Raw genomic sequence first — 25,297 nt, forward strand, 5'->3', positions numbered from 1 at the left:
TGAAACTGCTACAAGGAAGGTGACATTATGCAAGGTAGGTGACACTTCAGCAAGGTAGGTGAGACTGCTACAAGGTAGGTGACTATACAAGGTAGGTGACTATACAAGGTAGGTGACTATACAAGGTAGGTGACTATACAAGGTAGGTGACGCTATACAAGGTAGTGACACTTCAACAAGGTAGTTGAGACTGCTACAAGGTAGGTGACTATACAAAGTAGGTGACGCTATACAAGGTAGTGACACTTCAACAAGGTAGGTGAGACTGCTACAAGGTAGGTGACTATACAAGGTAGGTGACGCTATACAAGGTAGGTGACACTTCAACAAGGTAGGTGAGACTGCTACAAGGTAGGTGACACTATACAAGTTAAGAAACACTTTAACAAGGTAGGTGACACTATACCAGATAATTGGCACTTCAACAAAGGTGGAACTTCTACAAGTTAGGTAACATTGCTGCAAGGTAGGTGACACTGCTACAAGGTAGGTGACACTTCTACTACAAGGTAGGCGACACCTCTACAAGGTAGGTAATATTGCTACAAGGTAGGTGAGACTCCCACAAAGTAGGTAACACTGCTACAAGGTAGCTGACACTGTTGCAAGGTAGGTGACACTGCTACAAGGTAGGTAACACTGCTAAAAGTTAGGTGGCACTTTTAACTTGATTCCCCATAATTTAATCCCAGCCCTTTTCCGAACACCCTAGCATTTACTTCTTTTACAACCCCATCTATAAATATATTAAACAACCATGGTGACATTACACATCCCTGTCTAAGACCTACTTTTACCAGGGTAGGTGACTCTGCTACAAGGTAAATGACACTTCCACAAGGTAGGTAACACTTCTACTACAGAGTAGGTGACACTTCTAGTACAAAGTAGGTGACACTTCTTCAAGGTAGATAACATTTCTACAAGGCAGGTGACACTACCACAAGGTAGGTAACACTGCTACAAGGTAGGTGACACTGCTACAAGGTAGACGACACTGTTACAAGGTAGGTAACACTGCTACAAGGTAGGTAACACTGTTACAAGGTAGGTAACACTGCTACGAGGTAGGAGACAATTCTACAAGGTAGGTGAGACTTCTTCAAGGTAGATGACACTTCTGCAAGGTAGGTGACACTTCTACAAGTATGTGAAACTTCTACAAGGTAGATAACACTTCTACAAGGTAGATAACACTTCTACAAGGTAGATAACACTTCTACAAGGTAGATAACACTTCTACAAGGTAGATAACACTTCTACAAGGTAGATAACACTTCTACAAGGTAGATAACACTTCTACAAGGTAAATAACACTTCTACAAGGTAAATAACACTTCTACAAGGTATATAACACTTCTACAAGGTAGATAACACTTCTACAAGGTAGATAACACTTCTACAAGGTAGATAACACTTCTTCAAGGTAAATAACACTTCTACAAGGTAGATAACACTTCTACAAGGTAGATAACACTTCTTCAAGGTAAATAACACTTCTACAAGGTAAATAACACTTCTACAAGGTATATAACACTTCTACAAGGTAGATAACACTTCTACAAGGTAGATAACACTTCTACAAGGTAGATAACACTTCTACAAGGTAGATAACACTTCTACAAGGTAGATAACACTTCTACAAGGTAGATAACACTTCTACAAGGTAGATGATACTTCTACAAGGTAGATAACACTTCTACAAGGTCGGTGACACTTCTACAAGGTAAATAACACTTCTACAAGGTAGATAACACTTCTACAAGGTCGGTGACACTGCTGCAGACTTGACTGGGTTAGTTAGTGTTATATTTTATAATTACTCTGGTCAACAAAGAATTTTCACCAGAGATAATTTTTGGTGTATCATATTGATTTTCTGACGCAGATTCCATTTTTTCGGGTTTTCTTCTGCCATGTTCATTGCTTGAGGTAAAACTGATCATAGTTTTTTGTTATTTTAGAGGCAAAGTCGACAACGTGTAATACTGTTATTATTCTTTATTTTTATGGTGTAGTTGTTGTTTGTTGCTGACTCTTTATATACGTTTCTTTCAACTATGGGGACGACTCCGAGTAGTTGTTATCAATATTGAGACCGAGAATAAGGTGAAAGTGTCGATTTGTGAGTGATTAAGAATTCATACTCGAGGATTCTGGAGGTCTGGAGTTTTATGACTCTCTGATCGCGGGTTCTAGCCCCACCCGTAGTATGGTTTATTCTGGAGAGGCTCAGGAAAGTAACTTATGGAGAGGGAAGGATAGTGTTATGGTAGATTGAACCACAATGGTGGATTTGGTCATCTTCTTGAGTTAGGAATAGATGCTGACTGACAGTTTCTGAGGTGACCTAAACTTTGGAACTGAGGGGCCTACCAGCCGATGAGTACAGATTTATTTTCTCGAGAATTAGTATAGATTTGAGCAGGCCTGAGCACCTGGAGTGGCTCGAAACAGGCGACAAAATAGTAAAATAGTGGGAATAGTTTGTTTTTGCTCAGGTTCTCTCGGTCGCCTTCCCTCTACTATAAGATTTCAAAGAATCGCAAATGGCACCTCAAGCGTAGAATGAGCCTTAATGAGTGGCTTTAAATGTCGAAATTACGCCAGCAAGGGACTTAGTCATTCAAACAGTTGCTATTAATGAGCTGAGCAACTGCTCTCGGGTAACTGCTCCCAGTTTTTTTTTTTTTTAATTCTTGCATACTCCTTTTTGATAAATGTATTCTATAGGTATTTAACAAGTATATAATAATGTGTATTGCATTATTATACTGTATGGGTTATTATATTACGATGAGATTTATTACATCATGAACCTTGTTAAATTTAAAAATTCGCATAAAAAAAGTAAGAACATACTTGGAATCAGCGCTTTTAAAGGGTTCAGAATAATTTGTTTAAAGTTGATTTTTGTTGATCAGAATGAGGAAGCGTAATGCTCATTAGTGTCTTTCAGTGTTTGAGGAATAGAGGACACTCTGGTTTGATCGAGGAAAGTGTAGTATAACTTTAATTTCTTGGATCAAGAGCCCTTCACCAGAACGAGGCAACTCACACCCCTTCAAGGGGCAGTTCGGTCAAAGCATCACCAGTAACGAGGCAACTCACACCCCTTCAAGGAGCAATTCGGTCAAAGCATTCATAATGTGTATTTTTACGTATCCCGTGACATAGGTAACTAACAGTATACTGGTTGTCGGAGTTTTCTTCTTCCAAGGGTTTCCTTTATAACCAGAGAAAGCCTAACCTGATCGACTCTCAACTCTGGACGGTGGTAAACTATATAACTAGAGGAAGGTTTGAGGTACTATTGGATTAGGCAGGTGTTGTTTTGTAATATTTATAAATCATTCCAAAATCTGGTTTACACGCAACAACTTGAAAAATACTCTTATCAGCATCACATTTTTAATACTGGAGCAAAGAATGATCGCATTATTATTTAAATCTATAATTTCCAATTTGCTAATTTTACCTTCAAAATGGTTTTTTTTCCAGTGAAATAATTTGAGTATATCTCATCTAAGTGTTATGAAAATAATAATATTCTATAAGTCTGATCAGTGCATGTGCAAATTTACCAATTTACTAACAGGTAATGAACTTAGAATAGTTTAGATTTTATATAATATCTGAAGAATGCCTTTTCTGGACTGCTTCAAACTTTTACCACTGGTGTGTTTTGATCAAAGTAAAGAGTCACATTGTAAATGTCCCAGTCTGTGTAGTATACTTTATTAAATATTCTTTGACACTGCTTTCCAAACAATAACTGAAGAATATTCCTTCTGGACTTACTGACACTTTCAAAACTGTATTATCTTAGCAGAAAGTGCAGTGACTTTGGACTGTGAAGGTTAAGGGTAACAGGGGATACCTTTCTCAGATCACGTAGGCAACAAAACAAGGCTAGTCTGATAAACTGGTTTCTCTGTGGCAGATGTTCAGTGATCGTCTGGTTAAGGTAGACTTGGAACAGCTGATGCTGCAACAGGCGAGGCAAAGCATCAACACTACCACCTTCAGATACCTCCTCACCCACCGTGCCCAGCTCTCTTTCGCTGACTTCAACACCCAGATCGGGCTCCACTGTGAGTCCCACAATCATCAAATTCCTCTTTCCTCGTTGTTAGGCTTGTAAACTATTCACTCACATAATGAAAATTTATACTAGATGGCTTGTTGATCCATTCTGGACCGTCATTTTGTTGCAGCAAAAATGTCGTCTAATTCCCTTTTCAATTTGTGGGTTAGTTGTCAGTTGTTCCAGCGATGGTTTTTTGACTTCTTACTTTTGATAGGTTTTCGCAGAAAGAGTTGTCCTTTAAGATTTAATTGTAATTTGTAAAAAAAAAATCCGAAATTAAATTATTATTATTATTATTATTATTATTATTATTATTATTATTATTATTATTGTTATTATTATTATTATGAAGTTCTAAGCCTCGAAATTGATGAGAAGTTGATCCACTGAGTAATATCCATTGCTGCCGTAAAGCAGCATAAAGTGGAGGATTTTCGCTCACCATGATGCAGGCCAAAATGACATGGGTTCGAATCCTCGGCTGGTCACAGTGTTGTTATTCATTCAATACCAATCGTTCGTGGTTACAATAGCGCAAAATACTGCTCGTGAACGCTAGTACACCAAACGGGGATTAGAATGAAATTAGCTCAGAGGAACCCACACCACCGAATGTCCTCGTATCAAGGTAAAACACCTAGCTCTGCTGGGTGCTTGATTCTTGTAGGATTGCGTGGTCCTGTGGGTTAAAGCGTCATGTGTGATATTCGCTCACCATGAGGCTGGCCAAAACGACATGAGTTCGAATCCTCGGCTAGTTGCAGTGGTTATATATATATATATATATATATATATATATATATATATATATATATATATATATATATATATATAAATATAAATATATATATATATATATATGGAATTCGCAAGAGCAGGCGAAATATACACAAACACTGATCTCTGGCTGAAGGAGACTCGAACCTACGAACAAGGTACGCAGTGCTTTACCAATCTACCCACACGGTCCAGTGTGGGTAGATTGGTAAAGCACTGCGTACCTTGTTCCAAGGTTCGTAGGTTCGAGTCTCCTTCAGCCAGAGATCAGTATATATATATATATATATATATATATATATATATATATATATATATATATATATATGTCTATATATATATATATATATATATATATATATATATATATATATATATATATATATATATATATATATATATATATATGTCGTGCCTAATAGGTGAAACTGGTCAATTAGCAAGAACTCATTTAAAATTAAGTAGTTTCTAAAAAAATTTCTTCTACGTTTAAAGATATATTTTTTTCATTAATGTTAATGTAAAAATTTATAATTTTTCATCAAAAGAATCTTAGAAAATTTACCTAACCTTATCATGACAAGAGCAATTTATTTTAGCCTAACCGAACTAAATATATTTTAGATTTGTTTGCAATAATTTAATACTAAACAAACACAGTGAAATACATGTTTTTTTCGTTAGGTTCAGAATGATTTTGGCGAAATTATTGCATACACAAATTTTCACTTGTCCTATATGGCAAGATGAGCGTTGCTATTTAAGCCAAAATCGCAAGTTCTGCCTATTCGGCACGACATACATATATATATATATATATATATATATATATATATATATATATATATATATATATATATATATATATATATATATGTGTGTGTGTGTGTGTGTGCGCGCGCGCAAGACAACCACTGTGAAACAATAGAGAAATTCCAAGCGTATTCGTGACTACTCATATTATCAAGGAACAATAAAAGTAATGCATCAAAGGAAGGCATATAAAGGGTCTAGACCACACCTCACTATCACATCCCACAACAAAGCAACATCTGATGCGCGACTCATAAGAAAGAGAACACTGCAGCAGGCCCGCTGGCCTAACTAGACAGGTCCTTCACACAAACCACAAACTATTCTACCCAAGAATTAAGAATTTTAAAATTTATTATTTGTCCAATGTATTATTAAATTCTTCCCAGATTCTATTAATTATAAATGGATCTAATTTATATAAACCAAAGGAAATATTCATATTATTGTCTAAACTGCTTTTTATGAAACAAGATTCAATTTTATTCCTGTCGACATGGACTTGCTTGATACAACTTTCTCAACTTTTTGAAAATCAATTGGATGGTTAAAATCTCTAACATGAATATATAAAGCATTGTCCGGTTATAATGCTATATTTATGTTGTTTTAATCTTAATTCGAGACTTTTACCACTTTGACCGTAATAAACTTTATCGCAAATTTAACAAGGAATCTTATAGACACATCCGTCAGCGTTTTGGGGGGAATTGTTTATCAAAAATGTTTTTTACTGTATCAAGATTTTTAAATACACTTTGATATTAAAAGTCTTAAGAAGAGAAGGTATATCAACCAAGTTTTCATGGTAAGAGAGAACCAACATATTTTTAGTTGAATAAGGTTGGTTGTCCCTTTTTGCATTGTAAAAAGTATTTCTATAAATTTTAAAAGATTTATCAGTTAGTTTTCTTGGGTATTTCAAATCATTGGCTATTTCATAAACTTTGGATATTTCCTCTTCTATGAACTCTGGACTTGCATATTCTGAAATCACCTGTTTACTGTGATCTTATTGCATATATATATATATATATATATATACATATATACATACATATGTCGTGCCGAATAGGCAGAACTTGCGATCTTGGCTTAAATAGCAACGCTCATCTTGCCATATAGGAGAAGCGAAAATTTGTGTATGCAATAATTTCGCCAAAATCATTCTGAACCAAACGAAAAAAGTACATTTCACTGTGTTTGTTTAGTATTAAATTATTGTAAACAAATCTAAAATATATTTAGTTGGGTTAGGGTAAAATAAATTGTTCTTCTTATAATAAGGTTAGGTAAGTTTTCTAAGATTCTTTTGGTGCAAAATTATAAATTTTTACATCAACATTAATGAAAAAATATATCTTTAGACGAATAAGAGAAAATTTCAAAAAGGACTTAATTTTAAATGAGTTCTTGCTAATTGACCAGTTTTACATATTCGGCACCCCACATATAAATATATATATATATATATATATATATATATATATATATATATATATATATATATATATATATATATATATATATATATATATATATATATATAAATATATATATAATGTCGTGCCGAATATGTAAAACTGGTCAATTAGCAAGAACTCATTTAAAATTAAGTCCTTTCTAAAATTTTCTCTTATACGTTTATAGATATATTTTTTTCATTAAAGTTGATGTAAAAATTTATAATTTTGCACCAAAAGAATCTTAGAAAACTTACCTAACCTTATTATAAGAAGAACAATTTATTTTAACCTAACCCAACTAAATATATTTTAGATTTGTTTACAATAATTTAATACTAAACAAACACAGTGAAATATATTTTTTTCGTTTGGTTCAGAATGATGTTGGCGAAATTATTACATACACAAATTTTCACTTGTCCTATATGGCAAGATGAGCGTTGCTATTTAAGCCAAGATCGCAAGTTCTGCCTATTCGGCACGACATATATATATATATATATATATATATATATATATATATATATATATATATATATATATATATATATATATATATATATATATATATGTATGTATATTTATATGTGGGCGGCCGAATATGTAAAACTGGTCAATTAGCAAGAACTCATTTAAAATATATATATATATATATATATATATATATATATATATATATATATATATATATATATATATATATATATATATATATATATATATAGATATATATATATATATATATATATATTAACAAGTCGGCCGTCTCCCGCCGAGGCAGGGTGACCCCCCCCCAAAAAAGAAAGAAAATTCCCAAAGAGAAAATACTTTCATCATTCAACACTTTCACCTCACTCACACGTAATCACTGTTTTTGCAGAGGTGCTCAGAATACAACAGTTTAGAAGCATATACGTATAAAGATACACAACATATTCTTCCAAACTGCCAATATTCCGAACCCCTCCTTTAGAGTGCAGGCATTGTACTTCCCATTTCCAGGACTCAAGTCCGGCTATGTAAATATTACCCTGCTCACACTCCAACAGATCATCAGGTCCCAAATACCATTCGCCGCTATTCACTCCTATCTAACACGTTCAAGCATGCTTGCTTGAAATCCAGGCCCCTCGCCCACAAAACCTCCTTTACCCCCTCCCTCCAACCTTTCGAGGACGACCCCTAACCCACCTTCCTTCCTTTACAGAATTATACGCTCTCCATGTCATTCTACTTTGATCCATTCTCTCTAAATGACCAAACCACCTCAACAACCCCTCTTCAACCCTCTGACTAATACTTTTATTAACTCCACACCTTCTAATTTCCACACTCCGAATTTTCTGCATAATATTTACACCACACATTGCCCTTAGACAGGACATCTCCACTGCCTCCAACAGCCTCCTCGCTGCAGCATTCACAACCCAAGCTTCACACCCATATAAGAGTGTTGGTACTGCTATACTTTCATGCATTCCCTTCTTTGTCTCCATAGATAACGTTTTTTGTCTCCAATTATACCTCAACGCACCACTCACCTTTTTTCCCTCACCAATTCTATGATTAACCTCATCCTTCATAAATCCATCCGCCGAAACGTCAACTCTCAAGTATCTGAAAACATTCACTTCTTCCACACTCCTCCTCCCCAATTTGATATCCAAATTTTCTTTATCTAAATCATTTGATACCCTCATCACCTTACTCTTTTCTATGTTCACTTTCAACTTTCTACCTTTACACACACTCCCAAACTCATCCCCTAACCTTTGCAATTTTTCTTTAGAATCTCCCATAAGCACAGTACCATCAGCAAAAAGCAACTGTGTCAATTCCCATTTTGTATTTCATTCCCCATAATTTAATCCCACCCCTCTCCCGAACACCCTAGCATTTACTTCTTTTACAACCCCATCTATAAATATATTAAACAACCATGGTGACATTACACATCCCTATCTAAGACCTACTTTTACTGGGAGGTAGTCTCCCTCTCTTCTACACACCCTAACCTGAGCATTTAGTAACTTACCACCTATTCCATATACTTGCAACATCTGCCACATTACTCCCCTATCCACTCTATCATATGCCTTTTCTAAATCCACAAATGCAATAAAAACTTCCCTACCTCTATCTAAATACTGTTCATATATATGCCTCAATGTAAACACTTGATCTACACATCCCCTACCCACTCTGAGACCTCCTTGCTCATCTGCAATCCTACGTTCTGTCTTACCTCTGATTCTTTCAATTATAACCCTAATGTGCGCTTTTCCTGGTTTACTCAGTAAACTTATTCCTCTATAATTTTTACAATCTCTTTCGTCCCCCTTCCCTTTATATAAAGGGACTATACATGCTCTCCGCCAATCCCTAGGTACCTTTCCCTCTTTCATACATTTATTAAACAAAAGTACCAACCACTCCAACACTATATCCCCCCCCTCTGCTTTTAATATTTCTGTCATGATCCCATCAGTTCCAGCTGCTTTACCCTCTTTCATTCTACGTAATGCCTCACGCACCTACCCCACACTCACATCCCGTTCTTCACTCCTAAAAGAGGGTATACCTCTCTGGCCAGTGCATGAAATTACCGCTTCCCTTTCTTCGTCGACATTTAAAAGTTCCTCAAAATATTCTCGCCATCTACCCAAAACCTCCATCTCCCCATCTACTAACTCCCCTACTCTGTTTTTAACTGACAAATCCATTTGTTCCCTAGGTTTTCTTGTTTAACTCACTCCAAAATTTTTTGTTATTTCTTGACAGTGCCTCTCCCACTCTATCATCTGCTCTCCTTTTGCACTCTCTCGCCACTCTCTTCACTTTTCTTTTGCTCTCCATATACTCTACTCTTCTTATAAAACTTCTGCTTTGTAAAAAACTCTCATAAGCTAACTTTTTCTCTTTTATCACACCCTTTACTTCATCATTCCACCAATCACTCCTCTTTCCTCCTGCACCCACTCTCCTATAACCACAAACTTCTGCTCCACATTCTAATACTGCATTTTTAAAACTATTCCAACCCTCTTCAACCCCCCCCCATTACTCATACTTACACCAGCCCACCTTTCTGCTAATAGTTGCTTATATTTCACCCGAACTTCCTCCTCCCTTAGTTTATACACTTTCACCTTCTTGCTTGTTATTGCCATTTTCCTCTTTTCCCATATACCTCTTACTCTAACTGTAGCTACAACTATATAGTGATCCGATATATCAGTTGCCCCTACATAAACGTGTACATCCTGGAGCCTACCCATCAACCTTTTATCCACCAATACATAATCTAACAAACTACTTTCATTACGTGCTATATCATACCTTGTATATTTATTTATCCTCTTCTTCATAAAATATGTATTACTTATTACCAAACCTACTACTACCTCCACAACATTTTTGCCCACTTTAGCATTGAAATCCCCAACCACCATTACTCTCACACTTGGTTTAAAACTCCGCACGCATTCACTCAACATTTCCCAAAATTTCTCTCTCTCCTCTACACTTCTCTCTTCTCCAGGTGCATATACGCTTACTATAACCCACTTTTCACATCCAACCTTTATTTTACTCCACATAATCCTTGAATTAATACATTGTAATCCCTCTTTTCCTACCATAACTTATCCTTCAACATTATTGCTACTCCTTCTTTAGCTCTAACTCTTTTTGAAACCCCTGACCTAATCCCATTTATTTCTCTCCACTGAAACTCTCCCACCCCCTTCAGCTTTGTTTCACTTAAAGCCAGGACATCCAGCTTCTCATTCATAACATCCACAATCATCTCTTTCTTATCATTTGCACAACATCCACGCACATTCAGACTTCCCACTTTGACAATTTTCTTCTTCTTATTCTTTTTTAGTAATTTATTACAGGAAAAGGGGTTACTAGCCCATTGTTCCCTGCATTTTAGCTGACTTTTACAACACGCATGGCTTACGGAGGAAAGATTATTATTCCACTCCCCCATGGATATAAAAGGAAAAGTAATAAGACCAAGAACTATTAAGATAAAATCAAAGAAAACTCAGATGAGTGTGTATAAATAAACATGTACATGTATGTGTAGTGTGACCTAAATGTAAGTAGAAGTAGCAAGACGTACCTGTAATCTTGCATATTTAAGAGAGACAAAAGACACCAGCAAACCTACCATCATGTAAAAAAATTACAGTCTGTCGTTTCACACTCACATGGCAGGACGGTAGTACCCTCCTGGGTGGTTGCAAATCAATGTTTTATTCAGTGTTCGCATCCTCTCAGAGGAGATTCCTCCACACGGTGAGGAATTCTTGCTCCAAGATATTGGACCTAATCTCATCTACCTTGGATCAACTCATTCACTTAGGCGCTGTATGACCCCAACAGGTTTAGCGACCCCAGTCTCCCCATGACTGCAATATTAATTATAATTATAATCACCATTGTTTGTAAACATTTCTATTGAAGTGCCGAGCTATGAGAGGTACACAGTATCTGAAAAATAAGTGGTTATTAGGTTTGATTTACAGAAGAGTTGCTAAGCGTCTTCTAGACACTTCATCGTTCAGTATTCAAGCTCACGTTTGTTTGAACAAGATACTGTATTAATCTTCTGTAATGAAAGATTATTATTATAATAAAAAAGCTTAAACCCGTGTGTGTTACTAATAATATGAGCAATAACGATGTTTCCGAGGTTTGAAATTTACTCAGCATGAGTTTAGGTTACTATATTACATCCATGGTGAAATGCTGAACGTGTAGTGGTTAAACATCGCTTGGAGAATGAGAGGAAGCACGGATTTAAGAAACAAAGATTTTGCTTTGTGAGTCCATCGGCAGTTTATGAGTCTGGCTTAGAACAAACAGGGCAATGACGGGTGGGCAAACTGCATATTCCTAGACTATAGGAAGGCCTTTGTCTTCGTGCCTCCCCCTATTGTCTCATCCCTCAGATGTCAGAACCCCTATGAGTTTAGAGCTTTCCTCCTTCCCTGAATAAAATAATAATTTAATGCGTCAATCACAGACTGAATCACCATCTAAAATATTAAACAGAGATTACAAGAAGTGACTCCATAAATAATTGGGAAACAGTAGAAATAAACAGTGACAGGAGGGATCAGACTGAGCAAGTGTGGTCCTCCTTCCTTTCCCAAGGGATGAGTCTAGGCTCTTTATTATTACAATTAAGGGAAAGCACTAAACACACAAGGGTCATACAACACCAGCTTAATGGAAAAAAGTAGCAGGTAATTGTATTTAATCCATGTAAGGAAATGGTTCTCAATTTTCTTAAATCAGTAAATGTTCGCAAGTATCAGCCGCTCCCCTCATTGAAGAGAACAGGAATATACCTTGACATGAGGAATATAAACACTCTCATGTTACTGTTAAATCGGTAAAAATAAATGGTATGGTGCAAGTGAGAATAAGTAAACATGGTGTTATATTCCTCTTAAATCTGATGGTGCTGTTCTACCTGAGGGGTGTCTCACGGTGACGACCTGTTCTACCTCTTCCGAGGTGGCCCCCTCCTGCAGCCACCCCAGCAGCCTCCCCAGCGTCCACATGACCTCCAGCGTCAAGACGACCTCGTCCTCAGGGACATCATGACTACTCTCTGGACCAACTTTGCAACCACAGGGTAATACCGATTATTATTGTTGTTTAACTCACCATAAGTGCTGAACTCGTAAGCATTATTCTGCGCCTTAAGAAAGGGAGGTAATCAGGATTGAATTGAGGAAGGTGAGTTGTAACCCTGATTCCTTGGATGAAGAGCCCTTCATTATGAAAGTGTTGAACGTGTATAAATCGCACAGAACCAGAGTTTTAGTATAAAATAAGTCGAACTGCTCTATAATTTCACGTTTTAGCTGTGGCACTTGTGAGATCTATATGACAACAGTGTTTAGGCTGAGGTTCTTCATAGTCTCGTGTCACTCAGATCTTGCAAAAGATTGCCTTTAGCTAAATAAACAGATTTGTCACATGATGTTGGTTGGTTCTGACCATACTGTTCTTTGAAGGATTAATTTAATAAGATGTTGCACACGACTGTAGCGTTACATGTTAAAAAATAAAAAAAACACACGGTACGGGTGGGATTGAACTCGCGGTGAGTCGTAAAACTCCAGACCAACGCGTTAGCCACTGGGCCAGCTGGCTACAATAAGATTCATCCAACTAGGTATATTTATACACCGTAGGAAAGTTATCATAGGCACCGCTGTGATCACAAATGCAAGCTTTTACAGATGAATCTCTTGCCAGCGTGGCCGTGACGAACTCCATCATCATGACTAACGAAATCGTAATGACACGATTGCAAACAAACCACGGTTGTGGTCACAGTGGTGCCTGTGCTAACCTTCCTATGGTGCATAAATATACCTAGTTATATGAATCTTATTGTACCCAGCTGGCCCAGTAGCAAATGCGTCGGTCTGGAATTTTACGACTCACTCTCCGCGAGTTCAGTCCCCGCCCGTACCGTGGTTTGTTTACAATCGTGTCATTACGGTATCGTAAGTCATGTTATTTTATTCATTAAACAGTGTTCTTTTCCAGCCGGTGATGTGACTCCCCAGACATTGGCGATGAAAGCCGCGACTCTTATAAACAAGTTATAGTAGTAGTCGATATCTATTCAAGGGTCAGCCATGATGCTCCGCTGACTGACTCACCGCCAGTGAGGATGAACGAAAAATACTTTGTTATGACTAGTTGTATCTAGATTTTTTTTTAACAATAATAAGTTTCATCAGCCACTCTTTTCAGGAATCCTACCCCAGATGATTCCCTGGGATTCATCTGGGAGCCTGTGACCGATGGTAACCTCCACTACCTCGCCCTCAACCCCAGACCTACAATGGAGGCTGACATTAGACAGGAAGTGAGTTAATCAGAATTTACTCAATTTCATTATCAGCAACAAAAACTCACTTAACCCGTATGGGGTTTTCAGCTTTGGCGCATCAGAGTTAATAGCTTTAGCGTAAATATATAAGTTGTGTTATTTACCACGGTCAGTAATTATTGTGTCCCACATCAGGTACGGAGGTTCCACTCCTCGCTGCCCACGCTAGTGAACCTGGCCCTTCACCCGCAGGTGGTGACTCACCACTCACCTGCCTGGGAGGACTCACACACTGCTCCCGGCGACACAGATGATGCCCGGGAGGAGCTCTAGTCGACAATGTACAAATACACATATCCAGATTATGTAAGGTTCACAATGTGTTAGTAATAGCATTTATATTATGCATTTTTTGTGTGTTAGCTACTAGGTATATGAAGTCTTCATTCTAGTTTAGATATCATATTTTGGAGGGAGTGTTAAACCGATGTCATATAACGTTTGGGAGATAATCATGTTTGATCCAAGGAATGGAAAGCTATGTCCAATTCCTTGCTTCAAGAACTCTTGACCGGCATCGAGACACCTTTGATTCTGTTGTGATGGGAAATTGATCTATCTTGCAGATGTTGCGCTGCAGCAACGAGACCCGCCACTTAATTAAGCTTCTTCCTGAACTTTACCACTTAAAATGATTACTTTCTTATTTCTGTGATTTACCTAAGTGCTCAGCTTCACATTCTCTCTTCGTCCTAATCCTTCCCATATATAGAACATGTCCTGAGGCCTCCATGTATAGTTCATGACCACCTCCGTCCCAAGTATAATACATGTCCACCTCCGTTCCTTGCATAATACAGAGGTAAAAATTCCCTATTTACACCTGATATGAAATACTGAAAACTAGTAAGTCTAGTGAATTTTTGCTATATCCTCTCAGGGGCCATTATGTTTGGTACACCTGTACACCTGCTCGTTAATGTAAATATCTACTCAGCCACTGACGTAGCGCCTGAAAGTATGCAGACATAGTCAAGAGGCTCAGCTCAGCAGAATGGGGAAGAAATGCTTCGATTTTAGTGGAACCTCCTGGGAGGTGCTGCAATCTTAGTGGAACCTCCTGGGAGGTGCTACAAAATTAATGGAACCTGGGAGGTGCTACATTCTTAGTGGAACCTCCTGGGAGGTGCAACATCCTTAGTGGCATCTCCTGGGAGGTGCTGCTATCTTAGTGGAGCCTCCTGGGATGTGCTTCAGTCTTAGTGAAACCTCATGGGAGGTGATGCTGCCATAGTGGAGCCTGATAAGTGCTCCTTATAGCATAGTGAGGCTTTCTCTGGGAGGTGTCGTTGTATTAGTAAACCCTCTAAGTGGACATCCTGGGAGGTACTGCCTAGTGGAGCCTCCTGGGAGGTGCTGCTACCTTAGTGGAGCCTCCTGGGAGGTGCTGCTATATTAATGGACTCACCTAATTGTAGCTGCAGGGGTCGATCCATAGCTCCTGGCCTCATCTTTTCACTGGTCGCTACTAGGTCCACTCTTTCTCCCAGCTTCATGAGCTTTATCATACCTCATGGCCTCTTCAATGACTCTTTGACACGGTGAAGAGGCTCTTGGTCTGAGGAATTAGACCTTTTGGTCTCCTTCCTCAGACCGAATCTAATTACCCCCCAATCCCCCTTCTCTATGCCCTCCTCCCCATCCCCCCTTTTTCTCTTTCCTCTTCCTCCTCCCCATCCCCCCTTTTTCTCTTTCCTCTTCCTCCTCCCCATCCCTCCCCTATTCCTTTTCTATTTTCAGCCTTTGGGATTCTTCCTACATGCACTCTAGTTCCTAGGTAGGGGAAAGGGTACCGTGGTTCATCCCATTCCGTTGAGGTCCTTGGTGGTGGTGTAGTTTCGCATGGAGCTTGGATTACCTGGAGATGTCCTGATTTCTCTCTGGTCTCTCGGGGAGTGGCTTTGGGTGTCTTTCGGGTGACGTGTGTATCTCTGGAGGCTGCCTATCAAATTCGGAGGGGGGGGCGAAGGAGGTATGCTTTGTGGTGGGTGTCCGGCCACCCTCTCTTCTGTCCACTGATGTGGCTCGGCGGATGTGAGGTTGCTATCCCTGACTTCTAGTAAACTCGCATGAGAGATTGGGTATGGCAAGGGCTCCATGCCACGTCTGTACTACTTGCGGTGCTGTGGTCCTCTTGGGCGTGGAGGGTGATTTAAGAACATAAGAAACGAGGAACACTGCAATAGGCCTGTTGGCCCATACTAAGCAGATCCTTCACAAATCCAACCCACTAAGAGAATAAATGCTACCCAAGCAGTAAGCTTCGATAATTCTATTTAAATCCAACCCCTTTCACTCACGTATTTATCCAACGTAAATTTGAAACTACCCAAGGTTTTAGCATCGATCACCCTACTAGGCAGACTGTTCCACTCATCACCCATCCTATTACCAAACCAATACTTTCCTATATCCTTTCGAAATCTAAACTTGTCTAATTTGAATCCATTATTGCGGGTTCTCTCTTGGAGAGATATCCTCAAAACCTTATTTATATCCCCTTTGTTAATACCCATCTTCCACTTATACCTTCGATCATGTCTCCCCTCATTCTTCGTCTTACAAGTGAATGTAGTTTAAGAGTCCTCAATCGTTCTTCGTACAGAAAATTTCTAATTTACAGCCCTTTCTTTCCTCCTAGAAGCTATTCCTCCACGTTCCCCCTTTTTTTCTTTTTTTTCTTTTCTATTTTTTTTCTAAAAAACAAATAGAAAGAAGTGACATAACCATAGAGTTCCAAATAGATGAACCTGCTCCCCCAGGCCCCTTCCTGATATCACACCCTGTTCTGATCCTGCCTCGTTATTTGGCCACTCTTTGGACATTTCTCATGCCCCTTTACTTCTTGCTGGTGCCATGTTGTAACCCACTCCATGTACCGGGTTCTGACTGACTCCTATAATAGGTCTTACCCTCGCGCTTCTTTGAGCATGTTTCCGGCTCTTCCCTCTACGGTGCGGCAATTTTCGGATTGCCCGCTCGTCCCACATCGGATCAACTCTGGTCCCACACCTAAATGCCCAAGACTATTACCTGATGATACTTCTTCACTTCATTCTCATTCTACTCAGAAGAGACCAGCACGTCACGCACACCCCATTTGTGCTATATTTCAAATTACACAATGGACTAAATTTTTTACTCCACGGCCGACTTCCTTTTCTGCCTATCTTTCCAACCATATAGTAATGGCAAGACGCTCCTATACCATGTTGGTAGCTATATCATTTCCTGTTCTCCAGAGGAGTACACGCATCATCACTGTCCAGAATGCTAGCCAAGCTCACAATCATTCGCTCCTTACAACCATCGATGCTATTCCTTCAGTTATTGTAAAACATTCCCTCAATTCTTGTCCAACAGAATTTCCAGACATGTGGTAATGGCATTCTGGAACAGTTTGACCTCCAAGACCTCCCAATCTTCAAGGTAGACACTTATGTCCTCCCTGCCCGCAGGCGGAGATGATACCCTTGCAATGTTTACCACTACTTATTTTAGTCCCTTTTATATTTTCTCCTTTATTTTAGCTTTAAATAACTACCTTAGTTCATATATTCACACTTGTTAAAATAATTAAGGAGCTATTTTCAGGTGCTAAAGTGTAATACTTTCATTATTTTACTATTATATTCCCAAGCTCCTTTATTTGATTACCACTTTATTTGTTTTACCATACTTATTTTAGTCCCTTTTATATTTTCTCCTTTATTTTAGCTTTAAAAAACTGCCTTAGTTCATATATTCACATTTGTTAAAATAATTCAGGTGCTATTTTTTAGCTTTAGAATATTTACATTGTCTTATACTTAAGTCTAATTATAGATTCACTATAAATCTTATGATTACAAGCATTGATCCTGATACCAACCTCTTATTGAATGACTTAAATGAATCAAACAGCAACTCTAATTACTACACAGCAGAGCAAACAAAGGCACTTCTCAGAGCCAACAATAACATAACTATCTTTAACTACAGTGTCAGATCTTTAAGCAAACATTACGATGACCTCACAGCATTATTAAATTCTCTGCATGCCAGTATGTCCATCATTACTCTCACCAAAACCTGGCAATAGCCAGTTACTACAGATGTCTATGCCATTCCTGGTTACACAGCCATACACAACTGTAGGCCAGATCAACAAGGGGGTGGCACAGCTATGTACTACTCAGACCAACTAGAATGTATCAATAATACTTGCACAAGGGATGAACATGAGGAATATATAATAGCTAAATTCAAATCCAAATACCTTGAAAAACCTCTCACAGTGATAAACATCTACAGAGTACCACAGTCAAATATCAGTCGTTTTAGTGAAAATCTAGGAAGTATGATAACTGATGCACACATGAATCAAGATCACTTACTACTCTCAGGAGGCTTCAGTATAAATCTCCTGCAAGACCAGGACTCACTTGTAACTGAATTCACAAACACTATGCGTAACTGCTTGTTGCTACCAAGAGTAACAAAACCTAAAAGAATTACAGAGACTAGTGTTTCCCTATTAGACCACATCTGGACCAACACCATATCCCCTTTAAAATCAGGCATAATCACAGATAATACCACAGACCACTACCCTACCTTTCTCATAACCAATGTAGGCAAATCACACAAAGACACTACTAAAGTAACCTTCAGGTTTCATAATGAGGCTGCCATTAATAACTTCACAACAGCAATGACAAACATCGACTGGCAAACTGAGCAAGAAATCTATACAGATACTGTCGAATGTATTAATAATTTTCTAAAAAGGACCCAATACCTCTATAACAAGCACTACCCTAGAAAAACTAAACAGATCACAGCTAAGAGACTGAACAGTTCCTGGCTAATACCCAGCATCCTCAAATCCATAAATATAAAGCACCAGTATGAAAAACAGTACAGAATGGGTCACACAACCAGAGACCAAACAAAACGTTACTCATCTATCCTAGCCAGCCTGATAAGAAGGGCAAAAAAATTATATTATGAGAAAAGATTATCCAACTTAAAAGGTGATATAAAAAAGACCTGGAAAACCCTATCTGAAGTTCTAGGAACAAAAAATATATCAGGAAACAACAATCACACTAACAAAACCAGATGAACCCCTACTTCTACCTACTGAAACAGCAAACAGACTCAATGTTTTCTTCTCCACCATAGGAAAAAACCTTGCGGGTAAAATCCCAAGCTCAAATACCCAACCCAATGACTACTTCACTGGCACCTACCCGGACACACTGTTCCTAGCTCCAACCGACCCAACAGAAGTCTCACTTATTATCAACACACTCAACAACAAGACAGGAGATTTAAAAATACCTTACCACCCTTTATATACAAAAAAGCTTCACAAGTGCTGTCACCAATCATTGCAACACTAACAAATCCATCGAATCCTCTACCTTCCCTACAGTTCTCAAAATGGCGAGGGTCACCCCGATACATAAAGGAGGAGATCAAGCAGACTTGAATAACTGTCGGCTAATATCCAATTTACACCGTCTCTCTAAAATCTTTGAAAAACTAATTCATAAGCTAATCTATTCCTACCTCATCTCCCACAACATACTCAACCCCTGTTAGTTTGGGTTCAGGCCTAATAAAAATACGAATGATTCTATTATACACATGCTTACACAAATATACACTGCACTCGAGAAAAAAGAAGTCCCATTGGGGATCTTCATTGATTTACGTGAAGCTTGTGATACAGTTGACCATGATTTGCTTCACATAAAATTATCACACCATGGTATAAGAGGGCACTCCCTCAACTACCTAAAGTCATACTTTAGCAACAGAAGCCAATATGTGTACAGAAATGGAGCAAACTCTTCCACACAACCATTTACAGTTGGTGTCCCACAGGGAAGTGTCCTTGGCCCTCTTCTCTTTCTCATTTACATAAACGACCTACCAAATGCATCGCAACTACTCAAACCCACACTATTTGCAGATGACACTACATACATCTTCTCTTATACAAGCCCAGTCATACTAGCCAGTACTGTAAATACCGAATTACAGAAAATATCTACCTACTATAATCAGTTTGGGAACAGAACTACAGATGTTCCTCTTAACATAATGATAAACGGATCACCTATCACAAAGCTCACAAAGGGAAAATTCTTAGGAATCCACCTTGATAATAGACTCAAATTTCAAACACATGAACAACAAATTTCCAAGAAAATCTCCAAGACCGTAGGCATACTATCGAAGATACGGTACTACGCTGAGGTCAGTGATCACCTGCGGACATACCTGTCCTAAGCTCTGGGAGTTAGCGTAGGGTGTTACCAAGCACCATGGCTTGTTGTAGTGTTTCAAAATCTCAGGTTAAAGTGTTGAAGAAGGAGGTTCTACTTCTTCAGGAGGAAAATAGGAGGATGAAGCGTCGCCTAGATGAGTCTGGGAGTGAGTGTGAGAAGGATTTAGCTGGTAAGGAGGAAATGGTCACCAGCAGTGATAGTGGCAGTCGCTTTAAGTGGCAAGTGGTTCACAGTTCAGGAAGAAGGGAGATAAGGAGGGTTAACAGAGAAGATGTGAAGGTAGGAAATTGATTCTCTGTTCTCCAGGACGAGTGCACTTCAATGGTTAGTGAGGTTGAAGGTACCACTGATTCCCCTGCTTATCAAGGTAAGAATATTTTAATAGTAGGAGATTCTCATGTCAGATATATGGACCATACTTTTTGTAACAAAGACAGAAAGGTCAGACAGAGAGTGCGCCTTCCAGGAGCTGGTGTTGGTGACAGAGTCAGTAAGTTGGATAATATTATGTCAGGTAATGGGAACAAGCCCATTATCTGTCTTGGTGCTGGGGGTAATGACACTGGGAAGGGCAGGAGACAGGAGCTGCTGGATAAGTACAGGTCAGCCATAGAAGTAGTTAGGTCTAAGGGAGGGATCCCAGTCATATGTAGCATCTTGCCTAAAAAGGGAGTGGGCAATGAATGGATGTCTAGGGCAATTGGTATAAATTGCTGGCTAGACAGGTACTGCAAGGAACTTGCAATCCCATTCATTGATAACTGGGACCAATTCTTTGTCAAACGTGATATGTATGCAAGGGATGGGGTTCATCTCTCTGGGGATGGAGTGGTTGCATTAGCCAGTTCGATTGAAAGAGTAATTGATGACTTGTCTAGGAATTTAAACTGATAGATTATTGAGGTATGGGTGTTTGTGGAAAACAATCAGGCTGCAGTATTATGGTTGAAAGCATTAGATAAAACCAGGATACCTCAGGGATGTGTTTAAAAGACAATATTCAAAATAAAGTTGCTAGTAATGGTAAATCAATTGATCAACAAACAAAGAGAGATAGCAGAGGGCAACGAGTGACGAGCTCCCTTAAGGTTTACAATACAAATAGTAGGAGTCCAAGAAATAAGATAGATGAGCTTAGATTACTTGCAAGTGTAGGTAATATAGATATTATTGGTATAACAGAGACCTGGTTCAACCTGAAAGATAGAGAAATGCCTTCTGAATGCAACATACAGGATTATAACTATTCCACACTGGTAGGATCAACAGGAAGGGTGGTGGAGTGGCGATGTTGTCAGAGAAAAATTGAATTGTTGTCTTAGACATGATATAAGATTAGAAACATCGAACACAGAATCTGTTTGGCTACAGTTTCAGTGATTTATAGGCCCCCAAACCTTGATAGGGAGTGCAGTAAGCTGTTATGGGACGAAATTCATAAGTCATCTAGATATAAAAATGTTGTAATAATGGGAGATTTTAACTTTAGACAAATTGGTTGGAACAATATGACAGGAAATCTTGAGTCTAGTGACTTTCTTGATACGGTTCAGGATTGCTTTGTAGAACAGGTTGTGACATAACCAACTAGAGGAAACAATCTGCTTGACTTGGTTCTTGCCAACGAAGTCACTAATTAATAATCTTGAGGTTAATGATGAGCTTGGGGAAAGTGACCACAAATCACTTAGTTTCAATATATCATGGAATTACCCAGATCAAATCTCCGTCCCAGATTTTTGCTTGGCCGACTTCATGGGACTGAAAAATTACCTGGGTGGGCTAAATTGGGATGTCCTGACTATGGGTCAGGTAGGTGATCTAGGTTGCCAATATGACGTTTTTCAGAGCATAGTTCTAGCTACCCAGACAACTTTTGTTCAGAGTAGGGAAATTAGATCTAACAAAAATGATCCCAAATGGATGAACAGATTATAACATCTCATTGGCCAAAAGAAAGGCATATATAGGCGTATCAAAAGAGGGGATGGACAGTTAAGAAATCAATATATTCAATTAAAGAGAGAAATAAAGAAAGGAATAAGAAAAGCAAAATGGGATTATGAGGCTAAGGTCGCAAGGGATTCAAAGACTAACCCAAAAGGGTTCTTTCAGGTATACAGAAGTAAGATTAGGGACAAGATAATAGATTATGTAGAACAGGACGATAATAAACTATGCACGATTGCGGTAACTAGTGACATGGTCCTCAGACAAATAGAGAAACTAAAACCTAACAAATCCCCATGCTCTGATGAACTGTTTGCAAGAGTGTTAAAGGAATGTAAAGAGGAACTTAGCATACCTTTGGCTAATCTTTTTAACATATCACTACAAACTAGCATAGTGCCTGATAAGTGGAGAATGGCAAATGTAATACCTATTTACAAAGCAGGAGACAGGTCCTTGGCTTCGAACTATAGACCAAAAAGCCTTACCTCCATAGTGGGAAAATTTATGGAATCAATAATTGCCGAAGCAATTCGTGGCCTTCTTGATAGGCACAGAACGATTAATGAATCTCAATGCTGTTTTACAAAGGGGCGTTTCTGTCTTACGAATTTACTAACATTTTTCACTAAGGTGTTTGGGGAGATAGATCATGGTAATGAATATGATATTGTGTATATGGACTTCACTGAGGCTTTCGATAGAGTTCCACATAAGAGGCTATTGAGGAAACTTAAGGCACACGGAATAGGAGAATTTTTTTCTTGGGTAGAGGCATGGCTGACAAATAGGCAGCAGAGAATTTGCATAAATGCGGAGAAATCAGAATAGGGGCACGTCTCAAGCGGTGTTCCTCAGGGGTCAGTGTTGGGCCCAATGTTGTTCACAATTTACATAAACGACATAGATGTGGGAATAAATAGCGACATAAGCAAATTTGCTGATGACACCAAAATAGGCCGTCCAATTCATTCTAATGAGGACACTAGAGCACTCCTGGATGATTTGAAGAGACTGATGCAATGGTCAGAGAAGTGGCAGATGCAGTTTAATATAGACAAATGCAAAGTTCTAAATGTTGGACAGGAAAATAACTATGCTACATATAAACTAAATAATGTAGATCTTAATACTACTGATTGTGAAAAAGGATTTAGGAGTTCTGGTTAGCAGTAATCTAAAACCAAGACAACAGTGCATTAGTGTTCGCAATAAAGCTAACAGAATTCTTGGCTTCATATCTAGAAGTATAAATAATAGAAGTCCTCAGGTTGTTACTCAACTCTATATATCTTTGGTTAGGCCTCATTTAGACTATGCTGCTCAGTTCTGGTCACCGTATTACAGGATGGAGATAAATGTTCTGGAAAACGTACAGAGGAGGATGACAAAGGTGATCTCATGTATCAGAAATCTTCGCTATGAGGATAGACTGAGGCCTCTGAATCTGCACTCTCTCGAAAGGCGTAGAATTAGGGGGGATATGATCGAGGTGTATAAATGGAAAACAGGAATAAAAAAAAGGGGATGTAAATAGCGTGCTGAAAATTTCCCGCCAAGACAGGACTCGCAGCAATGATTTCAAGTTGGAAAAATTCAGATTCAGGAAGGATATAGGAAAGCACTGGTTTGGTAACAGAGTTGTGGAAGAGTGGAACAAACTCCCGAGTACAGTTATTCAGGCTAAAACATTGTGTAGTTTTAAAAATAGGTTAGATAAATACATGAGTGGGTGTGGGTGGGTGTGAGTTGGACCTGACTAGCTTGTGCTGCTGGGTCTGGTGCCATGCTCCTTCCTTGAGTGGAGGTGACCGGACTTGGTGGGTCATTGGGCTAATCCGGGGGGAGAGGACATGGACCTGCTCCGCATGGGTCAGTAGGCCTGTTGCAGTGTTCCTTCTTTCTTATGTTCTTATGTTCAAACTCAACAGAACACATGGCCATAACACAAGGCACAGATCACTCTTTGATGTTCCCCGTGTCCATCTCACACTATGTAAAAACTCAATTCACATACAAGGCCCAAAATTTTGGAATTCATTACCTGTGAATATAAAAGAAATACTCTCTGTTTATCAACTCAAGACTCTTCTTAAAAACCACTTACTCAACCACAACTAGAAACACATATTGAATAACTGAATCTCATAAATGTGACCCTAATATTTATAAAAAAAATTGTAATGCATATATCAATTCTGTAGTGGTCTGGGTGTGCACAGAACGTTTTTATCGTCCTTCCAGATCAATGAGAAATTGTTTTATGGTAAGCCCTCCAAAGACAGGTCCAAATATCTCTGCATTTTGGAGGAAAGTGATTCTGATGCAGAGGCAGATGATCTGGAATTGCTTGATAGTGTGACCCTATCAAACTATTTTTTTTTTAATTACATTACCCAATAGAATACTCCAATCTCTTGAATGCAGAATAACTCATCTAATGACCGTATGACCTGTTTCTGCACTACAAATCATTGATTTTACTTGATCTTATTCGATTATATTGTACACTGTTATTCTTCAAATTTGTATAACTTTAATGCTTCTTATTTGAAATATTTGTACTTGTTGTAATTTGTTTACTGTAATTTTTATCACAATATGTCATTGTTTAGTTAATCTTAAGTTAATTTTAAGCCTGCCCATAATGCTCTGCATACAAGGGGCTTTTGGCATGTACACCCAATCACTTTATGTCTTTGTTCAAATAAAAAATAAATAAATAAATAAAATAAAAAAATAAATAAATGTAGCTTGCTTAACTTTTGACTGCCGTGAGCTTCCGTTCTTTTTTTTATATTGCAGGGCACCGTTTACAAATTCGAAAGGTGATTCCTACACTGCAGCAGTGTAGAAATGGCTGGTGTTTTGATCATTCAGCAAAATATTTCAGGTCCATGGCCGAATGCCCAGTCTATGGTGCCGACGACCATACCAATACGTTTTGTAGTCTACCTTCCTCTTGCCTTAACCTTTTGTTAGGAAAGAA

At 38.4% G+C, this 25,297-nt stretch overlaps 1 protein-coding gene across 1 annotated transcript in view; it reads left to right on the top strand.

Annotated features, from left to right (window-relative positions):
- LOC128689974 (juvenile hormone esterase) overlaps positions 1 to 25,056 on the top strand; it is a 74,794-nt gene extending 49,738 nt beyond the window's left edge. The window contains exons 9-12 of the mRNA XM_070080272.1: positions 3,944 to 4,094; positions 12,643 to 12,802; positions 13,939 to 14,053; positions 14,213 to 25,056. Coding sequence (XP_069936373.1) covers positions 3,944 to 4,094; positions 12,643 to 12,802; positions 13,939 to 14,053; positions 14,213 to 14,350 — 564 coding nt within the window. The 3' untranslated portion in view covers positions 14,351 to 25,056. The remainder of the gene's footprint in view (positions 1 to 3,943; positions 4,095 to 12,642; positions 12,803 to 13,938; positions 14,054 to 14,212) is intronic.
- The last annotated feature ends 241 nt before the right edge of the window (positions 25,057 to 25,297 follow it).

Source organism: Cherax quadricarinatus, unplaced genomic scaffold (assembly GCF_038502225.1).
Source record: "Cherax quadricarinatus isolate ZL_2023a unplaced genomic scaffold, ASM3850222v1 Contig269, whole genome shotgun sequence".
In the NCBI taxonomy this organism is placed as follows: Eukaryota; Metazoa; Arthropoda; class Malacostraca; order Decapoda; family Parastacidae; genus Cherax; species Cherax quadricarinatus.